The 26,485-nt window shown below is 35.5% G+C and overlaps 4 protein-coding genes across 4 annotated transcripts; all 4 read right to left on the bottom strand.

The window, feature by feature from the left end:
• Positions 1 to 3,305: 3,305 nt before the first annotated feature.
• LOC111987052 (cytochrome P450 71A9-like) lies at positions 3,306 to 5,965 on the bottom strand. Its single transcript, XM_024018746.2, has 2 exons — positions 5,051 to 5,965; positions 3,306 to 3,917 (listed from the first exon to the last, which is right to left on the bottom strand). Exons 1-2 carry the CDS (start codon positions 5,963 to 5,965, stop codon positions 3,306 to 3,308), a joined length of 1,527 nt encoding a protein of 508 aa, XP_023874514.2.
• Positions 5,966 to 8,764: 2,799 nt separating this feature from the next.
• LOC111987054 (cytochrome P450 71A9) lies at positions 8,765 to 17,220 on the bottom strand. Its single transcript, XM_024018748.2, has 2 exons — positions 16,279 to 17,220; positions 8,765 to 9,662 (listed from the first exon to the last, which is right to left on the bottom strand). The coding sequence occupies exons 1-2, from the start codon at positions 17,212 to 17,214 to the stop codon at positions 9,051 to 9,053; spliced, it is 1,548 nt and encodes a 515-aa protein (XP_023874516.2). The 5' UTR covers positions 17,215 to 17,220; the 3' UTR covers positions 8,765 to 9,050.
• Positions 17,221 to 19,189: 1,969 nt separating this feature from the next.
• LOC136062413 (cytochrome P450 71A9-like) lies at positions 19,190 to 20,511 on the bottom strand. The gene is given in 2 exon segments (XM_065761421.1): positions 19,190 to 19,933; positions 19,935 to 20,511. Coding segments are annotated over 2 exon segments (1,023 nt in total). The 5' UTR covers positions 20,455 to 20,511; the 3' UTR covers positions 19,190 to 19,430.
• Positions 20,512 to 23,949: 3,438 nt separating this feature from the next.
• On the bottom strand, positions 23,950 to 26,251 carry LOC111987045 (cytochrome P450 71A9). Its single transcript, XM_024018740.2, has 2 exons — positions 25,295 to 26,251; positions 23,950 to 24,565 (listed from the first exon to the last, which is right to left on the bottom strand). Exons 1-2 carry the CDS (start codon positions 26,228 to 26,230, stop codon positions 23,957 to 23,959), a joined length of 1,545 nt encoding a protein of 514 aa, XP_023874508.2. The 5' UTR covers positions 26,231 to 26,251; the 3' UTR covers positions 23,950 to 23,956.
• Between the last annotated feature and the right edge of the window lie 234 nt (positions 26,252 to 26,485).

Below are 26,485 nucleotides of genomic sequence, written 5' to 3'. Positions count from 1 at the left end.
GGATCAAAGTGTACCAAATGGACCGATGTGGACTGAAGTAGACCGAAATGGATCAAAGTGGACCAAATAGACTAAAGTGGACCTAATTGGTCAATCTTTTTGTGAGACAGGTGAGATAACGTGCATTCACAATCTTTTTGCGTTTGTTTGGTATGATTTATTTTTCATTTTATTTGACTAATTCAATTAAATATATTTGTTAAAGGATTTTTTTTTTTCGGCTTGGGGGTCGGGTCGGGGGAATAGCTTATTTTAAGTATTCATCCAAAAAAAGAATGATATATTTATTTTCTTAAGCCAAAAATTATTTCAAAACCATATTCACTTTCCCTTGTGCGTGTTTGTTTCTAAGAAAAACTAATAAATTGAAGTTACCTTAATGAACAATTAATAGACACACACTCTCTCTCTCTCTCTCATAACAAAATTCACAATTTGCACCATGCCCTTAAAATACATGCATGTAGACTTAAAAAAAGAAAGAGAGATGATTTGTCCTTTTTTTTTTTTTTTCTTTCTTCTCTTTTGTCATGATTTCAATATAGATCTTATAAATATATTCCATTTTTTATAAATCAAATATACCTTTTATATATTTATATTTACGGATTTCATATTCACTTTGCTTATTATAGATTACACACACACACAAATACAGAATTCTTGATGACATTCGTATTTGACAAGGGTATTAGGTACAGTTTTTCAACTACGCCATTTTGGCAACAGCTAGGGCCTCCATTTCCCCATTTCTATCCATGGAATTAAAAGAGTTACAATTTTACTTTCCCTCAGAAGTTGTTATAGCTTTCCAGTAAAGTTTGTAGTGTATCTTTGTGTCAGAGTCTCATCCCCTTATTCCTATGTGTGTTTGTTTTTCTCCTACAATTAAAGAGGCAATTTAATGTAAAAAATTAGGTGAGCCATCTAGTAAATGCCTCTCAAAGTACTCCCCATGAAAATTCTGTAAAAGGCATAAGGCCATGAGTGAGTTACATTGTAGAGCTCAAACACTTGTTAGTTGTTACAACACAAAATATTAACAAAGAAACTGTGTAAGGAAACACAATGAGGGTTCGTCATGAAGACAATGTTCCTAAGAAGATCTCAAAGAAGACAAGGACTACCTCCCTATTGTGTATTGGTGAATAAAAACATCAATTATTGCAAGCCTATTATCAAAACAAGAAACCTGAAAGACCCCGATCTTGATTTATGCTGTTACGCCCTCGAATTGGTGGAAACGTATGCGGGCAACTTTGGAACCAAAAATATCTGTGAATGCGTTCTTTCCCAATTGAGCTATCCAATTCTATACCCTATTCCCGGAGGTACTGCTGATTTCTCCGGCCAACTCCAGTACAAATGTGAAGTCGACCTTGGCTTTGATCTCGATGTTGATGTCAGTTGTTAAAATTATTAATGTTCAACTGCAAATAATACTGCTGCTATCTATACATGGTTTGGCAGCAAAAACACTAGCTAGCTATCTATATATATAGCAGCTAGTTAATGCAGTTAATGTATCTAGCTACGTGCATCAACTGATAAGAAACAATTACTAGAAGTATTTTTGCCTTTCTGGACATGCATCAATGACTATGCTAGTGTGTGACATAGACAGGACAAAGTGTTTATGAATTGTAATGAACATATGCTAACCCCATAAATTCTGCATGTAATTTTCGTGTGGAAACTTCCTATTGCATGTTATATGTTACATGCATATGTATCAACTGCGTAATCTACGCTTCCGATTCACAAAGATTCTATACATTGGTGTTATAATAACATTAATCATGATATAACAACTAATTTATCAGTCACATTTATTTTTAATCAAATTATTATAAACTTGCACTTCCTAAAAATTTGAATGAATTGAATATTGACGCTTTTAAGCGTACAAGATGTTTTTAATTGCAAAACCTTGAATCCTTCAAGAGAAAGAACATCTTTGTAAAGAAATTATTTTAATAAATTCACTTACTTGAGATGTCCAAATCCAGTGGTAATTCCTATATTCTTTCTTTCGATGAATGGTGTTAGGTTCTAAAGATTTAGGATTAAATGTTTAGAGTCCTAATTTGTTTATGTTGGTAAACCGGGAACAAAAACATGTCTAGGATAGGTGTTAGACATTGCTCAATGTGATTCAAGTCAAGTCTCAAGAACATTCAAGCTGCAGGAAAAAGAATTGAAATTCAGTGAAGCTCGACCGATCGAAAATCATACTAAAATAGTTTCTGCAGAATTTTAAATCAGGCTTAAGCTTGGAAAATGTTTAGGGTTTTAGTTCAACATTCCTAAGTATAAAAGAAAAACCTTAACTACGTTTTGAAGACTCTAAAAAGACTTATGAGTTACTCCTGTGAGATCTGAGAGGTTTTGTACTTTCTAACTTCACAAGTATTTACCGGAACAAGATTTACAATCAAGTGCTGGTGGAATCTAGCTGCTGCTACAAGATCAACAACTGGTGATCTAAAATCTTTAAGTAAGATCTCAAAGTCATAAACGTGGGAGCTTGTGTGCTACAAATCTAAGAGAGAAGAGTTCGTGGATTCGTAGCTTGCATGAGGTTCTGTTAGTAAGTTACTACTGGAAGTAGCAATAGATTTAGGGTTAAATCTTACTGTAAAAACTTCAATTCTCTGTTAGTGGATTTGTTTATCTTAAGGATAATTAGGTCAAATCTTCATTAAATTTTTACCTTGAAATGGTTCTTTCTATTGGTTTTCCTAGGTGATCATATTTTTGTATTATTTATTTTTTCGCTGTTGTGCATGATATGATCTTTCACTGTTTAACCTAGATTTCATAATTAATCTAAGTAATCATCTGGCTAATATATTAAGCTAAACAATTTGTTTTAAGGGGTCTAAACAAACAAACAAACAAATGGAAATCTCATTAGTAATTAACTTTGTTATTTGTCAACCATGCGGCCAAGATAAAAGTTAGTTGTCAGCATTTCAGCAAACATAAACTATAGGTGGTAGCAAGTGAAGAGAAGAAACATGCAAATAGACACCTTATGACCGAGTGTCATTCAAGTATTCCAGCAATAACTGGAAACTCTCTTGTATCATATACAAACTATGTATAAATAGATGAGTGGTGTAATAAAGTTTTATGTACAACAATATTGCAATGAAATTAAATATGATAGCAATAACAACAACAACAACACTCTCTTAAGCTGCAAGGGAACCTCATCATTCATCAATTTAATTTGTGTTCACATGTATGCTGGGTTTGAATAGTAAAAACAGGTGACCTTTAATTTTGCACCATAATTTTTTTTATAAAGCCACAGGGTTAGGTACTAGGCAAAGAGGAACCTTTTTATGCATTGTAAGGCCAAATGCTTCTTCCATATCCAAATCCTGTCTTCTTATCCCGTGAGGCAGTTCCCAATCAAAACGATGCAAGAGATTTGCTAATGCAAGCTCTATTACCAGGATTGCAAAGTTTATTCCAGGACAACTTCTACGACCAGCTCCAAACGGTAACAACTCGTAGTGCTGTCCTCTAAAATCAACTGAGCTGTCCAAAAATCTCTCAGGTTGGAACTCATTTTGATTCTTCCAATACTTTGAGTCTGTTCCTATTGACTTTGCATTGACAAAAACCCTTGTTTTGGCAGGAATATTGTACCCTTCAATGGTGCAATTCTCTAAAGTTTCCTTTGGAACTAGTAATGGGGCTGGTGGATGAAGCCTTAGTCCCTCCTTTACAACTGATTTTAGGAATATGAGTTTAGGAAGGTGGCATTCTTCCACCCTTTCTTTTCCCTTGACAGCTTCTCTTACCTCAGCTTGTGCTCTTTGCATCACGGATGGATTCCTTATCAGCTCAGCCATTATCCATACTATTGTGGCTGAAGATGTGTCAGTTCCTGCAATGAAAAGCTCCTGTTTTTCCCAAAAGAAAATTTTCTTACTTTATGGCTTCCAAGGGTGGAAAATTACAAAGCCATTTAAAAAAAAAAAAAAAAAAATGACTGCTGAATTTAACTTGTCCTGTATTACCTAAGGAAAAAAAAAAATCTTATGTAACTATTTAAAATTAAATGAGAAAATGCTGTAGATAGAATTATAGTGAGTGGAAGTGAGAGAAAGAGAGAATAGAACATTCTCCCTTTTTAACCCAAAAAAAGAGAGAATAGAACATAGATAATAGAGAATCACATGTTTCAACTTGACAGCCGATGTTCATGAGATAAAGTTCTTNGTATTTCCTAGAATAACAAAATTTCTTTATGGTTGCAATGGGAAAAGTTTAAAAAGTAGCATGCATGTTATAAAATGGACCGTTATGGTCTTACATATAAAACTTTTATAGTCTATTTAGATCAAGTGTAAATGTGGATATTTTGATATCCTTATTTTACACGGGTGAGTGTGAAATAATAATTTCCATTAAATTTAAATGTTGTTACTAAGAGTATCAAAATTTTCTACTAAATAGCTTTAAAGGCGTGAAAAAGTTTGTAATTAAATGTGATTAAATGAGAGCAATGAATGATGTCATAGATCATAACATTTTTATTCTATATGGGTCTACACACTAAAACCATTCTGTGTATCATTAATGACTTACCACCTCAGCAATTATGGAAAAAAATTGCAAGAAAAGTTGTCTTTTGCTTTTGGAAAACAATAGGATGCATAACAATAAGTCCAAAGACACAAGAATCTAGTTAATGGGTGACTTTAGAACATTGGTTAATTTATTACTTTACAAAAGTTTTGATACAATTTTTTTGAGAAATATAAAATAAAAATAAAAAACTATAAAAAAATCTTTTTTTTTTTCGTTTATCATAAAAAGTTTCTAAAAATGTTTTTTTTTTTTTTTTTTTAAACCAATGCACTTAAGAGTTAAGATATCAGTTAACATTTTCCAAGACACAATAAGTTGCACAACTTAGGTGATTGTGTTGTAAACTTGTTATTGGTTAAAAAAAAAATGATATGATTAATATTGATTTTAATGAAAGTGATGTTGCATTGATCACAATATGCACAGAGCAAAAGGATCATACCGTGAGAACACCCTTGATTTGGTCATTACTAAGAACAATAGACTGGTTTGAATCCTTCTGAACTCCAAGCAGTACATCAACAAGATCTTCATGCTCAGGTTCAGGCCTTCTAGGATCAAGGTGCTCCTCAATCACTTTATCTATGAATTCGTCCAATTCTCCAAAATTCTTTTCCAGCATAGTTTCAAGGCCATTAAACTTGCTGAGCCACCACCCCATCCATGGAAAGAAATCTGCTACGCAAAATCCTCCCAATAAGTCTTGTGTTTCATGAAGAATCTCATGAAATCTGCTCCTGCTTTTATCTTCTCCACCATCTTGCTTCTTACCAAAAGTCACACGACACACGATGTTACTTGTTAGCAAAAGTATCAATTCACTAAGATTAACCGGAGGACCCGAAGAACGAGCTATGGAATCAAGCATAAGTGCAACCTCTTCACCCCTCACAGCCCGGAAACTTTGGACCCTTTTTGCACTAAGTAGCTCCAAGATTACAATTTTCCTGACCTCTCTCCAGTATTCACCATAGGGAGCAAATGTCAAAGCAGAGAGATTGTAACTAAGCTTCTTTGCAGCATATAGTGCTGGCCTGCCTGAAAAAACAAGACCATGGGTTTTGTATATCTCTCTTGCCATATCAGCTGAGGAGATTACTAAAGTAGGAGTTAAGCCTAGTTGCAAGAACATCAGGGGTCCATGTTCATCAGAAAGGCGTTGAATTGATCGATGTGGTAAGTCGCGAAGCTGGTGGAGGTTGCCAATTAGAGGGAGCTTACTAGGACCAGGAGGGAGCTTCTTTGATTGAACAAGCTTATTCCTTTGTTTGATAAGTAACAACAAAAACAACAAAATGGGTGCAAGAAAAGCAAAGAAAATGTAATTGCTTTGTAAAAAGAAAGAGGAAGCACCCATGTCTACATGAATGTAATAATATAGTCCCATTGAAACTACATATATAGAACAAAATAGCAAGATGTGGACAATTCATAAAATGTAATCACTAATCAATGCAACTTGTCGTATTGGATAGGGAATTCTCTACTAAGTTCAGTTGAGGTCCTAATCCAATTAGGGGGACATAGATTTCAAGCCTGCATGCAGGACCATCCCTAAAAGCAGAGGGAAGCACACGTTCCAGCTAAGATGTTCGGCGGAACTCAGATGAGACTCGTCCACTCAGGGGCGGAGCCAGAGGGGGGCGAGGGGGGGCACCTGCCCCCTCTGACTTCTCCTAAAATTTTCTTATACATGTAATCTTAAGTGCATAGAGAAAAAACAGAAAAAAGGACTCCCACTTGCTTGAAACTTGAAAGTGATGCTGACAGGAAAAAGAAAGTAAAAAACAGTTTCCTCAAACATCAAACTATCTCAGCTTTTCACATATTTCACTGTTCTTGTATGTAGCTTTTGTCTTGCTACACGTTTGACACCTATTTCACAATTGTTTTTTTTTTTTTTTTTCTATAATTATTTTTATCATTTTCACTATTAATGATACTTTTCATAGTATTTTATTGTTGAATGATGTTAGAGATGTTACAGATTTTACTACTTATATCTTACAAATTGGCAGTCACCAATCACAAAAAATAATTCTAAACATCTATTCATTATATTGTTTTTCACAGTATTTTATTGTTGAGTGATGCTAAAGATGTTACAAAAATTTATCTCCCCCCCCCCCCCCAATAATATATTGGATGGTTTTAAATTTACATATTCCTTGTTTTTATAAGTTTATCTACTTTAATTTAGAAAGAACTCTTTCCACACTTTTCTTTTTCTTTATTACTCTTAATCTTTTTAATATTATCAAATAATTAGTGGAACAATTAGTAAATAAAAAAATGGTGACATGACCAATGATGTGGCTCTATAGAAGCGTGACAACATTAAATACTATTCTTCAACTTTTATATACTATATAGATATATAGATTAGTGTCAACTATTTAATTTAATTTATTTTGTCAATTTAAACTCTTAGTGAGTTTCTATTAATTAAGTTCATATAATTTTTACCCATTTATGGGTTCTCCATCTCATCTAGTCATTGACTTTTAAAATGTCTAGACATAAGAGAATAGAGATTATTTGGTTTGAATTATTTTAAAAACTATTTCCCACTTAAAAACCAAACGAGGTGAGGCCTAGATAGAAAAGTTATTTGGCTAATTGTTTTGTAAAATCGAATCATAAAAAACGCATCTCAAATTTATTGTGCAGATTCAAATTCTAACAACACCTTTTTGGTGTTTTTAGCTTCAACTTTATGCTATGACAACTTTGTAATTATTGGATCTTTGCTCCGGAACCCATCAATACCATTTCTTTTTCTTTTCTTTCCTTTCCTTCTTCATTTTCAGCCAACACTGTCTTCCTCATTTGCCATTGTCGATTCTCTCCCTTCTCTTCAGTGTCGGCAGTGCGCGCACGCGCATACACACACTTAACTTGTAGGTTCATATGCCCAATTTGGAGCCTTGATGGGTTAATTTGTTGAAAGTGAAGTTTGGGTTGATGGGTTCAATCAATGTTGACAACACACAGTGTACTTGCTGAGTTTTGATTCGTGGTTTGGGGGAGGGGGAAAATCAGGAATAGAAACATAAATGCCAAATGAGTTTGTTTAGGGGAGAGACTGGAGAGCAATAAAAAACAATTGTAATTCTCAAAACACAGGTTTTTGTTGTTTTTAAAAATAATTTTAAAAAACACAAACCAAACTGAAACAGCCCTAGATGTTTTGAAGCCTTTATACACAACATTTTGTCATTTGCATCCTAGTTCTTCTATGTGGCATGTCCATGCTACATGCAGATTAATTAAAATTAAAATATCAAGTAAAGAAGTGATTTAAAAAAAAAAAATCATTGAAATTACAATAAAATATTTATTGAAAAAAGAAAAGAAAAGAAAAGAAATTACCTTAAGTTATAAGTTGGAAGATTATCTAGTAATACTAAATTTTTTTCCAATAGATGATTAAAATAATTAATGAAATTTATTATATAATTTTTCAAATTTTTTGTAACAGAGTTTAAGTTGAAATAGCAATTTGAATTTCTTTGAAATTTGATAGTAAAATTTCATCATGAGCAAAAATAACTCAATAATTTTGATATACTTATAGTGCGAAGAGGATTACTTTATGAGTCGAGATAAAATGTCCGTAAAAAATAAAGAGACAAAAGAATTGTCTACTCGAAACAAGGAGGGAAAAAAAGAGAGAGTTTTGTACTCACATAGTTACAAGATTCACGTGGCATAAGGAGAAAACAAATACACACAATCATAGTTGTTAGTATCGTACAATACATATTGTATTGTGTGTAAAAAGTTTCGTATTGTAAATGCTCATGAATCGAACGATGCAATGTGCATATTATATGAATTGTATTATATCGTAAAATTATACGTATCGTACGATACATAGACAAATACTTTAAAGTTAGTTATATATATATATATATATTAAATTTTGTACTTTTATATAAAATAGACTTGACAGTCTTGTTCGACCCAGTAAATTTAGGAACCAACTCAAAGGCTGGTTTTTTAGTCACACAGATCTTGTTACACAATGTTACTTTGAACCATTTGAACCACAATTGAATCAACCGGTTTACAAAATCACACACGGTTTAACATATATGGTTCACTAAATATAGGATAGAGGATTTTTATTTGTGAAGTGATAAGAAAATATAAGTGATCCGTTAGGAAAAGTAAACTTTTACTAATGGTGCATGAAAACATGGCTTGGATATACAAAATGTGACTAGTCTAATAATTCAAGAGCTGAATTTTGCTAGGGATCATAAAAGTTCAACCAAGCCAAAGTTATTTGAATCCATTATTGATTTGAGGTTTTAAATGTCTTCCTAAACTCAAATAGAAAAATAGAAACAATTTTGCTGGTTTTGAATAGTAAAAAACAGGTGGCCTTTTATTTTGTGCCCTAATTTTTCTTATAAAAAGATTGCATTTTGTTTGTACTATATAGCCACAGGATTAGCTACAAGGCAAAGAGGAACTTTTTTGTGCATTGAAAGACCAATTGCTTCTTCCATATCCAAATCTTGTCTTCTTATACCATGAGGCAATTCCCAATCAAAACGATGCAAGAGATTTGCTAGTGCAAGCTCTATTATCAGGATTGCAAAGTTCATTCCAGGGCATCCTCTACGACCAGCTCCAAATGGTAACAACTCAAAGTGTTGTCCTCTAAAATCGACTGAACTATCCAAGAATCTCTCAGGTTGGAACTCGTTTTGATTCTTCCAATACTTTGGGTCTGTTCCTATCGATTTTGCATTGACAAACACCCTTGTCTTGGCTGGAATATGGTAACCTTCAATGGTGCAATCATCTGTTGTTTCCCTTGGAACTAGTAATGGGGCTGGTGGATGGAGTCTCAATCCCTCTTTTACAATGGATTTTAGGTACATGAGTTTAGAAAGGTGGTTTTCTTCAACCTTTGTTTTTCCCTTAACAGCTTCTCTCACCTCAGTTTGTGCTCTTTGCATTACAGATGGATTCCTTATCAGCTCAGCCATTATCCAAACTAGGATGGTAGAAGATGTGTCAGTGCCTGCAATGAACATGTCCTGTATTGTTTAACAATATTACAAACCACACTGTTAAAAGATGCAATAATTTATTGAGGTGATAAATTATGATTAGTGCAATATTACTTTTATTAGGACTACCACCACTAACATATTTTTACTGTACATTATCAATCACAAACAACCATTTTAATATGTGAAAATGATTATAAAATTTATTGTGTTTTGGATTTTTTGAGTATGAAAGGTCTTATTTTATAACTTCCAAAGCCAATAGAAGGTTTTTTTTTTTTTTTTTTTTTTTTTGAGAAGAAAAGCAGATAGAAGTTTATAAAGTAAGAAGTCGTGTTGCCCAAAAATACTAAATTTCTTATACACTTTATGGCTACTAAGGATGGCAAAAGTTTATATAGTAACATGTAATTGCAAACTTTCTTTTTGGTTTCCAAGGCTGGCAAAAATTCATAAAGTAACATGCATGTTATAATATAACATGTGTATTGCTGCCCATGAATAACAAAATTTACACAGTAGTGAAAGTTCCCTTCAGAGCTTCTCCTAGGCTTTAGAATTTTCTGTCCCTACTTGTAGGTGCTTGAGTTCCTTAGGATAACAAGTTTATCCTTAAGGTTTGTGGTTATATTTCTTTCGGGGTTGGGGAAACATAGTAGTCATGGATGAACTAGCAAACCATTGCAAAGGTTTATCACTTTTAGACAGACAAGGGCCTACCATCGATCTGGAGGAGGAGATAGCCACGCCAGAATTTATCATTGCAGCAAAATTCTTCACAAGAAGAGTGCTGAATATGGATGCTATTGCCTAGACTTTTCAGCCTTTGTGGAGATCAAAAAATGGTTTCAAAGTCAAGAATATGGGGAATCACATAGTCATTTTATTTTTGAGAACGAGCTTGAAGTTGAAACTATTCTCAAGAATGAGCCTTGGTGCTTTGACAAACACTTCATGGTGTTGCAAGGCTATGATAAGGATACGCCAGTTGAAGAGTTACAGTTCAATTACACTTCCTTTTGGGTACAAGTACACGACATTCCAATTAGATTCATGAATTAGAAGGTGGCCGCGGGGATTTGTAGGCAGGTTGGTACGGTCATCAAGAAGCTTGAAGCTAAAGGGGAGGGTGGAAGTTTTATGAAGGTTCAAGTTAGAGTGGATACTACTATTCCTTTGAGCCGAGGAAGAATGGTGTCACTGGGGCAAGGCAAGGAAATTTGGGTATCGTTCAAGTATGAGTTCCTACCAAATATTTGCTATTGGTGCGAATGTCTCAACCATGACAATAAAAGATTGTGAGACCTGGCTAGAGAGTGAAGGGTCACTTAAAGCTGAAGACCAGCAGTTCGGCTCTTGGTTATGAGCTGCACCTACAAGTCGGACTAGGAAAAACTTGGTCACTGTTCTAGATTTGTTCAAGAAAACAAATGGAGTTTCCTCCACTCCTCAGAATCTGACCACTCCAGGGAAACCTAGAGCACATTCCACGGTGGTTCAGCCACCACAGGGAGGTTTGGTTGACGTGGAAAAAACTCAGACCAAGAATTCAATGTCTCATTTAAGGGGAATGGTTACAAAGGGACACATTTATTGCCCACTTGTTGTTGAACAGCAACACGTCCAGGCAGAGCCGTTGGGTAATAAGGAGCTTAATTTGAAAAATAACTCTCCAATAAATGAGGCATGAAATGAATTTTCCTCCTTTTGCAGTCCGGATTTAGTGCACAATAATGAGCCAAGTAAGTCTCCATCTGATTCAGTGCATCAAGATCCTTTCCTATCCACACTTGCCGAGATTGATTAGGGTTTTTCCAAATTACTTGCCGAGATTAATGAGGGTTTTTCCAAATTAAATGCTAGGTCAGCTCCTAATAATGAGGTCACAAGGAAACAGAATTTAAGCCACGCAATTAATGAGGAATCAGAGGCGGCTAGGGTTTCTAATGAGGAAGTAGAGGCGGCTAGGGTTTGCCATGCACAGGGGTCCGAAATTCAAGCTACAACCCAATTACACATAACTGGTAAACAAGAAAAAAAATCCACGCAGCAACAAGGGATCTGGAAATGTGTACCTAATCAGGCTATACTGAAAAACACAAACAGTACTACCGGTAAGGAAATTTCAGTGTTACAAACAAAAAGAACTCATGAGCAACTATCCAATCCCAATGGTTAACCAAAAAACACATGGTTTCCTTTGAGATTAACTCTTCTACAATGGCGGAGGTTGATGATTAGCCCCACCCATCACAATGAGTCTCTTAGTGTGGAACTGTCGTGGGCTTGGGAACCCACGTACAGTGAGGGAGCTTGGAGATTACATCCAGGCAAAAGATCATACTATCATGTTTTTAGCCGAGACATGGACAGATAATGTAAGTCTAGATCAAGTGTTACGTAATTTTGATTTCAGAAATAAGTGGTCAGTTGAAAGTGGAAATAAAGGCGGTGGTTTGGTTCTTTTGTGGAAGGAAGAGATCAGAATCACAGTGGAGGATTCGTCAAAATACTGTATTGATGTACTCGTTGAGAAAAATACTCCACAGGAATGGCGATTCACAGGCTTCTATGGGGAACCGGTGATAGTAAGATGACATGAAGCATGGTCAAAACTTCAAACCCTCAATGATAAACCACACATCCCTTGGTTGTGTGCAAGGGATTCCAATGAAATCACTAGACAGGAGGAAAAGGTGGGTAAAGCTATTTGTGCTCATGGTCAGATGCAAGCATTTAGGGATGTTATTGACGAATGCGGATTTATGGATTAGGGTACATTGGGTTGAACTTCACATGGAGTAAACATTATACAGATGGACACTCAATTTAGGAGAGACTTGATCGTGGACTAGCTACCAATCAGTGGTTAAGGAAGTTTCCTGGCACTCAGGTATACCATCTACCTTGCCTTTCCTCAAATCATTTCCCTTTGTTCATTAATCCAACAGGTATTGAAATTCCATCATATAAGAAGCCATTTCGGTTCGAGGAAATGTGGCTTTCAGATAGTAAGTGTGGAGAGGTTGTTGAAGCTGCTTGGAGGTCGTGTGTAGCAAGGGATTCAGATAGTGAAATCATTGGAAAATTTGACAAGTGTGATAAAGACTTATCTTGGTGGAATTATAATGTATTTGGCAATGTCTAAAGGGAATTAAAGAAGAAGAGAGAATTGCTTATTGAAGAAGCTGTGGTTGTAAGAACAGGTAGCAATTTACGGATTAAAGCATTGAAAGAGGAGATTAATGTATTGATGGATCGAGAAGCTAGGATGTGGAATCAACACTCCCGTATTCTTTGGCTAAAAAATGGAGATGGTAATACAAAATTTTTCCATCCCCGGGCCTCCCATTGGTTTAGGAAAAATGTTATCTTGGGAATTAATGATTCACATGGGAGTTGGAAGGTAGAGCCAAATGAGATAGGAAGGGTCCTTATCAATTTCTACCAAGAACTTTTCACAACCTCTAATCCGCCACTACACTAGGAGGTCCTGGATCAAATTCCACAACTCAATCCGAATGATATGAATCAAGAATTAATGTGCAAGTTTGAGGAATGGAAAGTAGTACAAGCTTTGAAACAAATGGCTCCTATGAAGGCTCCTGGTCTGGATGGAATGCCCACTTTGTTCTTTCAACATTTTTGGCCTATGATTGAAGGGGATGTGACTCACTCGGTGTTATCATGGCTAAACTCAGGTACTCTCCCACACCCAGTAAATCATACCTTTATCACCCTTATCCCAAAAAGGAAAAATCCTAGTTGTGTGTCAGATTATCGCCCCATAAGTCTATGCAATGTTCTTTATAAAATATTTTCTAAATTCCTTGCTAATAGGCTTAAAAAATTCCTCAATGATATCATTACTGAACACCAATCAGCTTTTGCTAAAGGACGCCTCATTACCGATAATATTCTCATTGCCTTTGAAACCTTGCATACCATGAAACATTATAATTCTTGTTCAAATGGGTTTATGGCTTTGAAGCTTGATATGAGTAAAGCATACAATAGGGTTGAATGGGTGTTTTTGGAAAATGTGATGAGAAAAATGGGGTTTTGTGAACAATGGATAAGTCTTATCATGATGTGTGTCAAAATAGTAACCTATTCCATACTTGTGAATGGTGAAATGAAGGGCTTGATTCACCCCACAAGGGGTCATAGACAAGAAGACCCCCTTTCACCATTCCTGTTCCTCTTGTGTATTGAGGGCCTACATGGCCTTATAAAAAAAGGCAGCCAGCAATGGAGATATCACTGGGTTCAGGTTGTGCAAACAAGGACCTAAACTAACCCATTTGTATTTTGCAGATGATAGCCTTCTGTTTTGTACGGCCAATTCCACAAAATGTAGTAAAGTGATGGACCTGCTATTAGTATATGAAGATGTCTTAGGCCAGAAAATTAATAGAGACAAAACAGCCTTATTCTTCAGCAAGTTAGTTACTGAAGCCAACAGACAAATCATTAAAGGGATTCTTGGAGTTCGTGAAATCCGACACTATGAAAAATACTTAGGGCCGCCTTCCTTGACCAAAAAAGGAAAAAGAGCTAGTTTCAACTATATCAAAGAGAGGGTATGGAGAAAATTGCAAGGATGGGAAGGAAAACTCCTCTCCCAAGCCGAAAGAGAGGTTCTCATTAAGGCGGTCATCCAAGCCATCCCAACTTATGCAATGAGTTGCTTCAAATTACCAATGGGTTTGTGCAATGAAATTGAGGTGATGATAAGGAAGTTTTGGTGGGGACAAAGGGGAGAAAAAAGAAAAATTCATTGGTTAAAATGGAGTGAAATGACGAAGTCCAAAAATGAGGGTAGTATGAGTTTTCGTGACTTAGCCTTACCCAATGACTCTCTCTTGGCTAAGCAAGCATGACGCTTATTGCAAGATCAAGGCTCTTTATTCTACAAGATCTTCAAACCTCGGTTCTTTCCAAATTGCACAATAATAGAAGCAGCGGAGTCTAGCCGTGGTTCATATGCTTGGAAGAGCATTTTACATGGTTGAGATGTGATCAAATGTGGAGCTTGTTGGAGAATTGGCAACGAGAAGGACGTCCAGATTTGGCAACACACATGGCTGCCACGCAAACACCCTACTCGTGTCCAATAACCAATGCTAGAGGGCTAGGAGGAGACCACAGTGAATGTGTTGATAAATGAGGAGAGCCGGACATGGAATGAGCAATTGATAGATGGGCTATTTGTACCTGAGGAAGCTGAACTTGTGAAGAAAATCCCTCTGTCGAGACACTCAAGGGATGACAAGCTGTTCTGGCCGTAGACACAAAGTGGAGCTTATTCATGTAAATCAGGATATCAGTTTTTGAAGATGGAGGAAGAAGAGGAAGGGATGGAGGAAGTACAGAACTGAGATAAGGTTTTTTGGCAAAGTATTTGGGGTTTGCAAGTTCCTAACAAAGTGAAGAACTTCTTGTGGCGTGCTTGTCGAGAGGCCATTCCCACAAAAGCCAACCTGAAGCGGAGACACATTACAGAAAACGATCGGTGTGAACAATACAGGAATGAGGAGGAAACAGCGCTTCATGCGTTGTGGACTTGCAGCGAGCTCGACTCGGTATGGACACACATGGAGTGGAGTTCTCGACAAACATCAGGTGTGACAAGTTTCAAGGAGCTGCTGTCTTAGGTGCTCACGAACCACGGAAACAGGGAGCTCTTCGCGATGGTCACATGGGGAATTTGGCACCAGCGAAACCAAGTTCAAAACAATAAAGCATGCTGCACATCGTATCAGCTCACGTTGCAGGCAAAAGAGAAACTGGCAGAATATTTAGCAGTGCTCCCACCGATTCTCCCAGCTCCGTTGAAACCAAAAGAAAGATGGAAGCCACCTGATGCGAGCTTAGTTAAGATTAACTTTGATGGCGTGATTTTCAGGGATGAGAACAAAAGCGGTATTGGTGTGGTGGTCCGCACTCACACAGGTGCGATTCTTGCGTCCTTAGCTCAGAGTATTTCCCAAGCACTTCAACCAGCAGAGATTGAGGCGATTGCAGCAGCACGGGCTCTGGAATTTGGGCATGAACTAGGCCTCACTGAAGCAATTCTTGAAGGAGACTCAGAGCTGATTGTAGACTCTTTAAAGACAGGCAGAGCAACCATGGCCTCAGTGGAGCCCCTCATACAGGATGCTACTATTTTTTTAGGTTTATACACGAAATTGCTATACTCTCATTGTAGAAGAGACGGCAATAAACTAGCACACAATCTAGCTAGATTTTCAATTCATGTTCCTAATTATTCAGCATGGATGGAGGAAGTTCCTCATACTTTACTTTCTGTAGCAGAACAAGATGTAGCCAATTTGGCATTTCAAGTTTAATAAAATTTCTTAAGTTCCTTCTCAAAAAATAAAAATAAAAATAAAAATTACACTTTATGGCTTCAAAGGTGCAAAAGTTTATAAAGTAATACAATTAAATAAGAAATCACCCGTCTATTAGGTGGGATAATACCTCTCCAAGAGCTTAGGGCTTAGATGAAGATGGTGAATTTAAATTCTACATATCTCGATAGAAAATATTAAAAGATGTCAATTTAGTTACAAACTCTTGGCATGTTTCATACTTTTGGAAAATAATAGGATGCATAAACAAAGTAAAAGGAGCATACCGTGAGAACACCCTTGATGTGGTCACCACTAAGGGCAATAGCTTGGTTTGAATCTTTCTGAACTCGAAGCAATACATCAACAAGATCTTCATGCTCAGGTTCAGGCCTTCTGAGATCAAGGTGCTCCTCAATGACTTTGTCATATATCTCATCCAATTCTCTAAAATTCTTTTCCAGCCTAGTTTCAAGGCCATTAAACTTGCTGAGCCACCATCCCATCCGTGGAAAGAAGTCTGCTATGCAAAGCCCTCCCAATAAGTCCTGCGTATCATTAAGAATCCCATGAAATCTACTCTTGCTTTTATCTTCTCCGCTATCATACTTCTTACCAAAAGCCACACGACACACAATGTTATTTGTCAGCAAAAGTGTTAATTCACTTAAATTAACTGGACCCGACGAAACAGCTATGGAATCAAGCATAAGTGCAACCTCTTCATCCCTCACAGCCTGGAAACTTTGGACCCTCTTTGCACTAAGTAGCTCCAAGATGACAATTTTTCTGACCTCCCTCCAGTACTCACCATAGGGAGCAAATGACACAGCAGAGAGATTGTAACTAAGCTTCTTTGCAGCATATAGTACAGGCCTGCCCGAAAAAACAAGATCATGGGTTTTGAAAATCTCTCTTGCTATATCAGCTGAGGAGATTACTAAAGTGGGGATTGAGCCTAGTTGCAAGAACATGAGGGGTCCATGTTCATCAGAAAGGTGTTGAAGTGATCGATGTGGTAAGCCACGAAGTTGGTGGAGGTTGCCAATTAGAGGCAACTTACTAGGACCAGGAGGCAGCTTCTTTGATTGAACAAGCTTCTTCCTTTGTTTGTTCAGTAACAAAAACAAAATGGGTGCAAAAAAAGCAAAGAAAATGTAATAGCTTTGGAACAAGGAAGAGGAGGCACCCATGTCCACATGAATGTAACAATATAGTACCATTGAAACTACATATATAGAACAACATAGCAAGATGTGGACAATTCATATATAATGTAATCACTAATAATTGAAACTTGCCGTATTGGATAGGGAATTCTCTTCTTTCACTAATCCTGGATAAGGAATCAAGCATTGAGGTCCTAATCCAATTAGGGGGACATAGATTTCAAGCCTGGACCTTCCCTAAATCAGAGGGAGGTATACGTTCCAGCTAAGATGTTCGGCAGAACTCGGATTTGACTTGTCCATTAGTATTTTATAAGGATGTGGAATCGTGTATTGTCGATTCAAAGACAAGCAAACAAGTGGACGAAATCGAAGTTCATGTTTTCTTTTCATTTTTATCTATGGTTGAGAGTGGTCAGAGTAGCATGTTAAACTCAAAGAATTCATATTTTCTTTTGGTATTGTATTTAGATGTGCTTTACTTTTGTTTAAAGCATTCTAAAAAAAAACTGATAAAAAAATTAAGAAAAAAAATTTCTGCTTTTTATTATTATTATTATTTTAAGTGTGAGACCGTTAACATTAACTCAAAAGGCCAATGCTTGTCAAATGCACTTTCAAATATTTTTTTATTAGATGTGAGTTTTAATAAATTCACCATTGAATTTTTATATCTTTAATACTTGTAAAATTTTCAAAATATCAAAAATCGATATGTTGTCAATTAAATATTTAATTTTTAAGTTTTTATAGTCTAAAATTATACATAAAAAATAAGTTTATGAATCAAATAATAAATTATATCCGATTAATTTTGTAACAAAATATTATTCATTTTAAATATCTTATCTCAAATTTATTGTGCAGATGCAAATTCTAAGAAGTAAGAACATCTTTTTGGTGTTTCAGCTTCAACTTTATGTTATGACAATTTTGTGATTTGTTGGATCTTTGCTTAATACCATCTCTTTTCTTTTCTTTTTCTTTTTTCGTTCTTTATTTTCAGAAAACAGTACTGTTTTCCTTCATTTGTTTTTATCGATTCTGTCTCTCTCTTCACTGTCGACAGCACAAACACATAACTTGTGGGTTAATGCCAATTTGTACTCTTGATGGGTTAATGTGAAGAAAGTGAAGTTTGGGTTGATGAATGATGCGTTCAATGCAGACAACACACAGCATACTCACTCACAAAACCACTCCGTACCAATTCTTCAATGCAAGGTTATGGTTCCTCTCTCTCTTTCTCTATTTTATTTTTATATTTTTGTAAGAAATGGGTGTGGGCTTCAAGGAATTTACATGAATGGCTTCCGTTCTACGATAATGAGAAGAAAGCTTGTGGTTGTAAAACCTTTATACAGAAAACATTTTGTACATTTGTATAATAGCATCATAGTTTCTTCTAAGAAGTTTATATATATACTAGTAGCATGCTAGCATGTCTAAGCTATGCACAGATTAATTAAAATTAAAATATCAAATAAAGAAGTGATTTAAACAAAATCATTGAAATGACAATAAAATATTTAATTAAAAAAATAAAAGAAATTACCTTAAGTTGGGGGATTATTTAGTTATACCAAAGTTTTTGTCATCAATAGATGATTAAAATAATTATTTAAATTTATTCTAAATGTTTTCAAAAAAATTGTAACAGAGTTTAAATTGAAATAGTAATTTGAATTTCTTTGAACTTAAAATACAATAATAATTTCGATATACGTGTAGTGTAACGAGATTTTTTTACGAGTCAAGATAAAAAGCCTTCAATGTAAAAAATAAAGCGAGAAAAGAATTTTTCGACATGAGTCAAGGGGGGAAAATAATGATTCACACGGCATAAGGAGAAAAAAACACACACCTGTATATATATATATATAGAGAGAGAGAGAGAGAGAGAGAGAGCCATCAAAATTATAAGAAGAGCAAACTCCCATATGTATGTCACAATTTTTATTGTATAATATTTAATATTGACCTCATTTCAGTTTAGCAAATGAAAATTGAGAAGACCCTGTAAAACGTATTTGAGGTACGACCATAGTTTTAAAAACAGACTTAACCATTCGGTTTGACCAAGTTAACTGGGAACCAATTCAAAGACTAGTTTTTTAGTCACAGACCTAACCGTTCGGTTTGACCAAGTTAACTAGGAACCAATTGAGAGACTGGTTTTTTAGTCACACAGAACTTGCTTATTACACAATATTATTGGTGCCTTTTATTTTGTGCCCTAATTTTTTGACATAAAGATTGCATTTTGTTTACTACAAAGCCACAGGATTAGCCACAAGGCAAAGTGGAACTTTTTTGTGTACTGTAAGACCAATTGCTTCTTCCATATCTAAATCTTGACTTCTTATCCCATCAGGCAGTTCCCAATCAAAACGATGCAAGAGATTTGCCAGTGCAAGCTCTATTAAAAGGACTCCAAAGTTCATTCCAGGACAACCTCTACGACCATATCCAAATGTTAAAAACTCGAAGTGTTGCCCTCTAAAATCAACTAAGCAATCCAAGAATCGCTCAGGTTGGAACTCATTTGGATTCTTCCAATACTTAGGGTGAGTTTGGATTGAACTTATTGTTGCTGAAACTGAAAACTGAAAACTGAAAACTGAAAATACTGTAGCAAAATAATTTTTAAATGTGTAAATAGTACCGTGGGACCCATTTTTAATATTTTTTAGTGCGTGAACAGTGCCAAAACAGTGCATAAACAGTGTTTTTGTCTCCTGAACAGTAAAATCATGTGATTTTACTGTTCACTTTTCCAGGACCCGACGAAACAGCTATGGAATCAAGCATAAGTGCAACCTCTTCATCCCTCACAGCCTGGAAACTTTGGACCCTCTTTGCACTAAGTAGCTCCAAGATGACAATTTTTCTGACCTCCCTCCAGTACTCACCATAGGGAGCAAATGACACAGCAGAGAGATTGTAACTAAGCTTCTTTGCAGCATATAGTACAGGCCTGCCTGAAAAAACAAGATCATGGGTTTTGAAAATCTCTCTTGCTATATCAGCTGAGGAGATTACTAAAGTGGGGATTGAGCCTAGTTGCAAGAACATGAGGGGTCCATGTTCATCAGAAAGGTGTTGAAGCGATCGATGTGGTAAGCCACGAAGTTGGTGGAGGTTGCCAATTAGAGGCAACTTACTTGGACCAGGAGGGAGCTTCTTCGATTGAACAAGCTTCTTCCTCTGTTTGTTCAGTAACAAAAACAAAATGGGTGCAAAAAAAGCAAAGAAAATGTAATAGCTTTGGAACAAGGAAGAGGAGGCACCCATGTCCGCATGAATGCAACAATATAGACTATATTGTCCCATTGAAACTACATATAGAGAACAACATAGCAAGATGTGAACAATTCATGTCTAATGTAATCACTAATCATTGAAACTTTGCCGAATTGGATAAGGAATTCTCTTCTTTCACTAATCCTGGATATGGAATCAAGCATTGAGGTCCTAATCCAGTTAGGAGGACATAGCTTCCAAGCCTGGACCTTCCCTAAAAGCAGAGGGAGGTATACGTTCCAGCTAAGATGTTAGGCAGAACTCGGATTCGACTTGTCCTTTAGTATTTTATAAGGATGTGGAGTGAAGTTCATGTTTTCTTTTCATTTTTATCTATGGTTGAGAGTGGTCGGAGTAGCATGTTAAACTCAGAGAATTCATATTTTCTTTTGGTATTGTATTTGGATGTGCTTTACTTTTGTTTAAAGGCAAAGCATTATAAAAAAAAACTGATAAAAAATTAAAGAAAAAATTTCTGCTTTTTAAAAAAAAAAAGTTAAGTGTTAGATCGTTTACATTAACTCAAAAGGTCAATGCTCGCCAAATGCACTTCTAAATATTTTTTATTAGATGTGAATTTTGATAAATTCACATTTGGATTCTTATATCTTTCATATTTACAAAATTTTCAGCATATCAAAGATCATCATCAATCAAATCTTTAATTTTTAAGTTTTTGTAGTCTAAAATTATATATAAAATATAAGTTTATGAATTAAATAGTAAATTACATCCGATTAATTTTGTAACAAAATTTTATCCATTTTAAATATCTTATCTCAAATTTATTGTGCAGATGCAAATTCTAAGAAGTAAAAACATCTTTTTGGTGTTTCAGCTTCAACTTTATGTTATGACAATTTTGTGATTATTGGATCTTTGCTTAATACCATCTCTTTTCTTTTCTTTTTCTTTTTTCGTTCTTTATTTTCAGAAAACAGTACTGTTTTCCTTCATTTGTCATTATCGATTCTGTCTCTCTCTTCACTGTCGACAGCACAAACACATAACTTGTGGGTTAATGCCAATTTGTACTCTTGATGGGTTAATTTGAAGAAAGTGTAGTTTGGATTGATGAATGATGCGTTCAATGTAGACAACACACAGCATACTCACTCACAAAACCACTCAGTACCAAATCTTCAATGCAAGGTTATGATTCCTCTCTCTCTCTCTCTCTCTCTCTCTTTTATTTTTATATTTTTGAAAGAAATGGGTGTGGGCTTCAAGGAATTGACATGAATGGCTTCCGTTCTACAATAATGAGAAGAAAGCTTGTGGTCGTAAAACCTTTAGAGCATCAGTAGTGGGGCTTGTATATGCCAAATGTTAGGAACATTTGGCATTTAAGCCTCAAAACTGCTCAACAATAGGAAGGTCAAATGCTAAAAGGCCAAATTTATATTGAGATATAGCCATAGTACCATCTCAAATGTAAGATAATATTGTAGCTGAATTGCATAAATTTTTTTTTTTTTAATACTCTCATTTCTCTCTCCTCTCACATTTTAACTCGGCAATTTCTCTCTCCTCTCTCATTTTAACTCGGCAATTTCTCTCTCTTTCTTTCTTCTTTCTCTTCTTCCTGCTCTCTCTTCTTCAACGGAATGGAGGCAACAGCGTGGAGGCTCGATCAGAAAAGTTGTGGTGGAGGCATGGAGGTCGTAAGTTTCTGGCGTTTGGGTCGAATTTGGGTGGCGTTTGGGTCGTGTTTGGGTTGGCGTTTGGGTGGTGTTTGGCGTTTGGCGTTTGGGTCGAAGATGATGATGATGATGACGGGTTTGGGATGAATAGAGACAACAATGGGCGACCCTCTCTCTCTCGCCATCGCTGCCAGTGAGAACAGATGGATTTGATTTTGGATTTTGGACTTTGATTTTGATTTTATATTTTGATTTTGATTTAGATTTGGCTGTGTTGTGTTGGTGGTGCTGTGTTGGCGTTGGATTGTGTTTTTTTCTTTTTTTCTTTTTTGGTTCAACTATTTGGGTTTGTGGTTGTGGCTAGTGGGCCGACAATGGAGGTGGTGGAAGTAGTTGTGGTTGGTGGGCCGATGGTGGGTGGGTGTCTGTGGCTCCGTCGGAATGGGTTTTGGGTCAGTGGGTGGTGGCGTGGGTTTACTGCCTAGTTTTTTTTTTTTTTTTTTTTTGGTGTTGACGGTAGATTATGGGTTGCTGTTAGTGGTGGCAGTGGTGGTGTCAGGTATGTGTAGTGCAGCGGTGGTGGTGATTGTGGTTGTTGAACAGAAATAAAGAGAGAGAGAAAGAATAAATAACGTGTTTTATTGTAAATTATGGTAATTGTGGGATATATTATTTTATTATGTAGAAATATTATTTTAATGAGTAGAATAGGAAAATAAAAGTTGGAATGTTGGGTGTATTGTAAAATTGTATGATATAATTAATAAAATAGCTTTTTTGGATGGTAAAATAAGATGAGATATGAAATCCGGATGTGGATGCTCATACAGAAAACATTTTGTACATTTGTATAATAGCATCATAGTTTCCTTTAAGAAGTTTATAGATATACTAGTAGCATGCTAGCATGTCTAAGCTATGCACAGATTAATTAAAATTAAAATATCAAATAAAGAAGTGATTTAACCAAAATCATTGAAATGAAAATAAAATATTTAATTAAAAAAATAAAAGAAATTACCTTAAGTTGGGGGATTATTTAGTAATTCCAAAGTTTTTGTCATCAATAGATGATTGAAATAATTATTTAAATTTATTGTAAATGTTTTCAAAAAAATTGTAACAGAATTTAAATTGAAATAGTAATTTGAATTTCTTTGAACTTAAAATACAATAATAATTTCGATATACTTGTAGTGTAACGAGATTTTTTTACGAGTCAAGATAAAAAGCCTTCAATGTAAAAAAATAAAGCGAGAAAAGAATTTTTCAACATGAGTCAAGGGGGGAAAATAATGTATTCACACGGCATAAGGAGAAAAAAAACACACGTGTATATATATATATATAGAGAGAGAGAGAGAGAGCCATCAAAATTATAAGAAGAGCACACTCCCATATGTATGTCACAATTTTTATTGTATAATATTTAATATTGACCTCATTTCAGTTTAGCAAATGAAAATTGAGAAGACCCTGTAAAACATATTTGAGGTACGACCATAGTTTTAAAAACAGACTTAACCATTCGGTTTGACCAAGTTAACTGGGAACCAATTCAAAGACTAGTTTTTTAGTCACAGACCTAACCGTTCGGTTTGACCAAGTTAACTAGGAACCAATTGAGAGACTGGTTTTTTAGTCACACAGAACTTGCTTATTACACAATATTATTGGTGCCTTTTATTTTGTGCCCTAATTTTTTGACATAAAGATTGCATTTTGTTTACTACAAAGCCACAGGATTAGCCACAAGGCAAAGTGGAACTTTTTTGTGTACTGTAAGACCAATTGCTTCTTCCATATCTAAATCTTGACTTCTTATCCCATCAGGCAATGCATTTTGTTTACTACAAAGCCACAGGATTAGCCACAAGGCAAAGTGGAACTTTTTTGTGTACTGTAAGACCAATTGCTTCTTCCATATCTAAATCTTGACTTCTTATCCCATCAGGCAGTTCCCAATCAAAACGATGCAAGAGATTTGCCAGTGCAAGCTCTATTAAAAGGACTCCAAAGTTCATTCCAGGACAACCTCTACGACCATATCCAAATGTTAAAAACTCGAAGTGTTGCCCTCTAAAATCAACTAAGCAATCCAAGAATCGCTCAGGTTGGAACTCATTTGGATTCTTCCAATACTTAGGATCTGTTCCTATTGATTTTGCATTGACAAACACTCTTGTCTTCGCTGGAATATGGTACCCTTCAATCATGCAACTATCTATTGTTTCTCTTGGAATTAATGGGACTGATGGATAGAGTCTCAATCCCTCCTTTACAATGGCTTTTAGGTACACGAGTTTGGGAAGGTGGTTTTCTTCCACCTTTGCCTTTCCCTTTATAGCTTCTCTCACCTCAGCTTGTGCTCTTCGCATTATAAATGGATTCCTTATCAGCTCAGCCATTATCCAAACTAGGGTGGCTGAAGATGTCTCAGTGCCTGCAAGGAACATGTCCTGTATTGTCCAAAAATTACAAACCAACATAGTTAAAAGACAACAATTTCACAATTTTTTCACAATTTATTGAAGTGATAGATGAGCACAATATTACTTTTGAATGAGACCACTAAAATCGCTTTATTGTACATTATCAATTACAAACTACCATTTTACTCCAAAAAAAAATCACAAGCTACCATTTTAACATGTGAAAATGGTTATTATTATTATTATTATTATTTTTTTTTATAAGGTTATAAAATTTGTTTTGTCTTTGGATTTATTGATTATTAAAGTTCTGACTTTATGACTTAGACGGGTAAAATTTTATAAAGTAACAGGTATTGTATTGCCCAAAAATACTAAATTTGCTATATACTTTATGGCTACTAAGGATGGCAAAAGTTTATATAGTAAGATATAAAATTAAATTAATGTCACGGATTTCCCTAGAATTGCAAATTTTCTTTATGGTTTCTACCAAGGCTGGCAAAAATTTATAAAGTAACATGCATATTATATAATATAACATGTAGCCATGAATAAAATATAATAATTAAATAAGATATCATCCATCTATAAAGCAGAACGATACCTATCTAAATCTTAAAGTTTAAATGAGAATGAATGATTTAAACTCCGGATATCTTGATTGAAAACACATTAATTTAACTAGAATTTCTTGCACATGCCTTATACTTTTGGAAAAGAATAGGATGCATAAACAAAGTAAAAGGAGCATACCGAGAGAACACCCTTGATATGGTCACTACCAAGGGAAATAGCTTGGTTTGAATCCTTCTGAACTCGAATCAGTACATCAACAAGATCTTCACGTTCAGGTTCAGGCCTTCTGGGATCAAGGTGCTCCGCAATGACTTCCTCAAATGACTCATCCAATTCTCGAAAATTCTTTTCCAGCCTAGTTTCAAAACCATTAAACTTGTTGAGCCACCCCATCCATGGAAAGAAGTCTGCTATGCAAAACCCTCCGAATAATTCTTGTGTTTCACGAAGAGTCTCATGCAATCTACGCTTCTTGCTTTTATCTTCTCCGCAATCATACTTCTTACCGAAAGCCACACGACATACAATGTTATTTGCTAGCAAGAGTGTCAATTCACTTAAATTAACCAGACCCGACGAAACCGCAATGGAATCAAGCATAAGTGCAACCTCTTCATCCCTCACAGCCTGGAAACTTTGGACCCTCTTTGCACTAAGTAGCTCCAAGATTACAATTTTTCTGACCTCCCTCCAGTACTCACCATAGGGAGCAAATGACACAGCAGAGAGGTTGTAAGTAAGCTTCTTTGTAGCATATAGTACAGGCCTGCCTGAAAAAACAAGATCATGGGTTTTGAAAATCTCTCTTGCTATATCAGCTGAGGAGATTACTAAATTGGGGATTGAGCCTAGTTGCAAGAACATGAGGGGTCCTTGTTCATCAGAAAGGTGTTGAAGCGATCGATGTGGTAAGCCACGAAGTTGGTGGAGGTTGCCAATTAGAGGCAACTTACTGGGACCAGGAGGGAGCTTCTTTGATTGAACAAGCTTCTTCCTTTGTTTGATCAGCAACAAAAACAAAATGGGTGCAAGAAAAGCAAGGAAAATGTAATAGGTTTGGAACAACGAAGAGGAGACACCCATGTCTACATGAATGTAATAATATAGTCCCATTGAGACTACATATATAGAACAACATAGCAAGATGTGGGCAATTCATATATAATGTAATCACTGATCATTGTCTTGAAGGTAAATTTGTTTGGAAGTGAAATAGGGTGGATGAAAAATTTTGAAGTAAAAATAGGAATAAAAACTTTTTTAGAGTATGTTTAGTTGAGTGAAAATGTAGGAAAATAAATAGTAAAATTCAAATATTATTTCCCTGAGCTCACTAAAAAGTTTTTTCGCCAAAATTGAGAAAAAATT

Source organism: Quercus suber, unplaced genomic scaffold, assembly GCF_002906115.3.
Source record: "Quercus suber isolate HL8 unplaced genomic scaffold, Cork oak 2.0 scaffold_411, whole genome shotgun sequence".
Lineage (NCBI taxonomy): Eukaryota > Viridiplantae > Streptophyta > Magnoliopsida > Fagales > Fagaceae > Quercus > Quercus suber.
This window is presented reverse-complemented; position numbering and strand designations above follow the sequence as displayed.

What these genes read in the sequence shown, in the direction of transcription:
- LOC111987052 (XM_024018746.2), bottom strand. Translation starts at nt 5,965, where the DNA reads ATGGGTGCTTCCTCTTTCTTTTTACAAAGCAATTACATTTTCTTTGCT. An exon ending in AAATCAAGGGTGTTCTCACG is followed by an intron (nt 3,918 to 5,050) that starts GTATGATCCTTT and finishes TGGGAAAAACAG; the next exon opens with GAGCTTTTCATTGCAGGAAC.
- LOC111987054 (XM_024018748.2), bottom strand. Translation starts at nt 17,214, where the DNA reads ATGGTACTATATTGTTACATTCATGTGGACATGGGTGCCTCCTCTTCC. An exon ending in ACATCAAGGGTGTTCTCACG is followed by an intron (nt 9,663 to 16,278) that starts GTATGCTCCTTT and finishes TAAACAATACAG; the next exon opens with GACATGTTCATTGCAGGCAC.
- LOC111987045 (XM_024018740.2), bottom strand. Translation starts at nt 26,230, where the DNA reads ATGGGACTATATTATTACATTCATGTAGACATGGGTGTCTCCTCTTCG. An exon ending in ATATCAAGGGTGTTCTCTCG is followed by an intron (nt 24,566 to 25,294) that starts GTATGCTCCTTT and finishes TGGACAATACAG; the next exon opens with GACATGTTCCTTGCAGGCAC.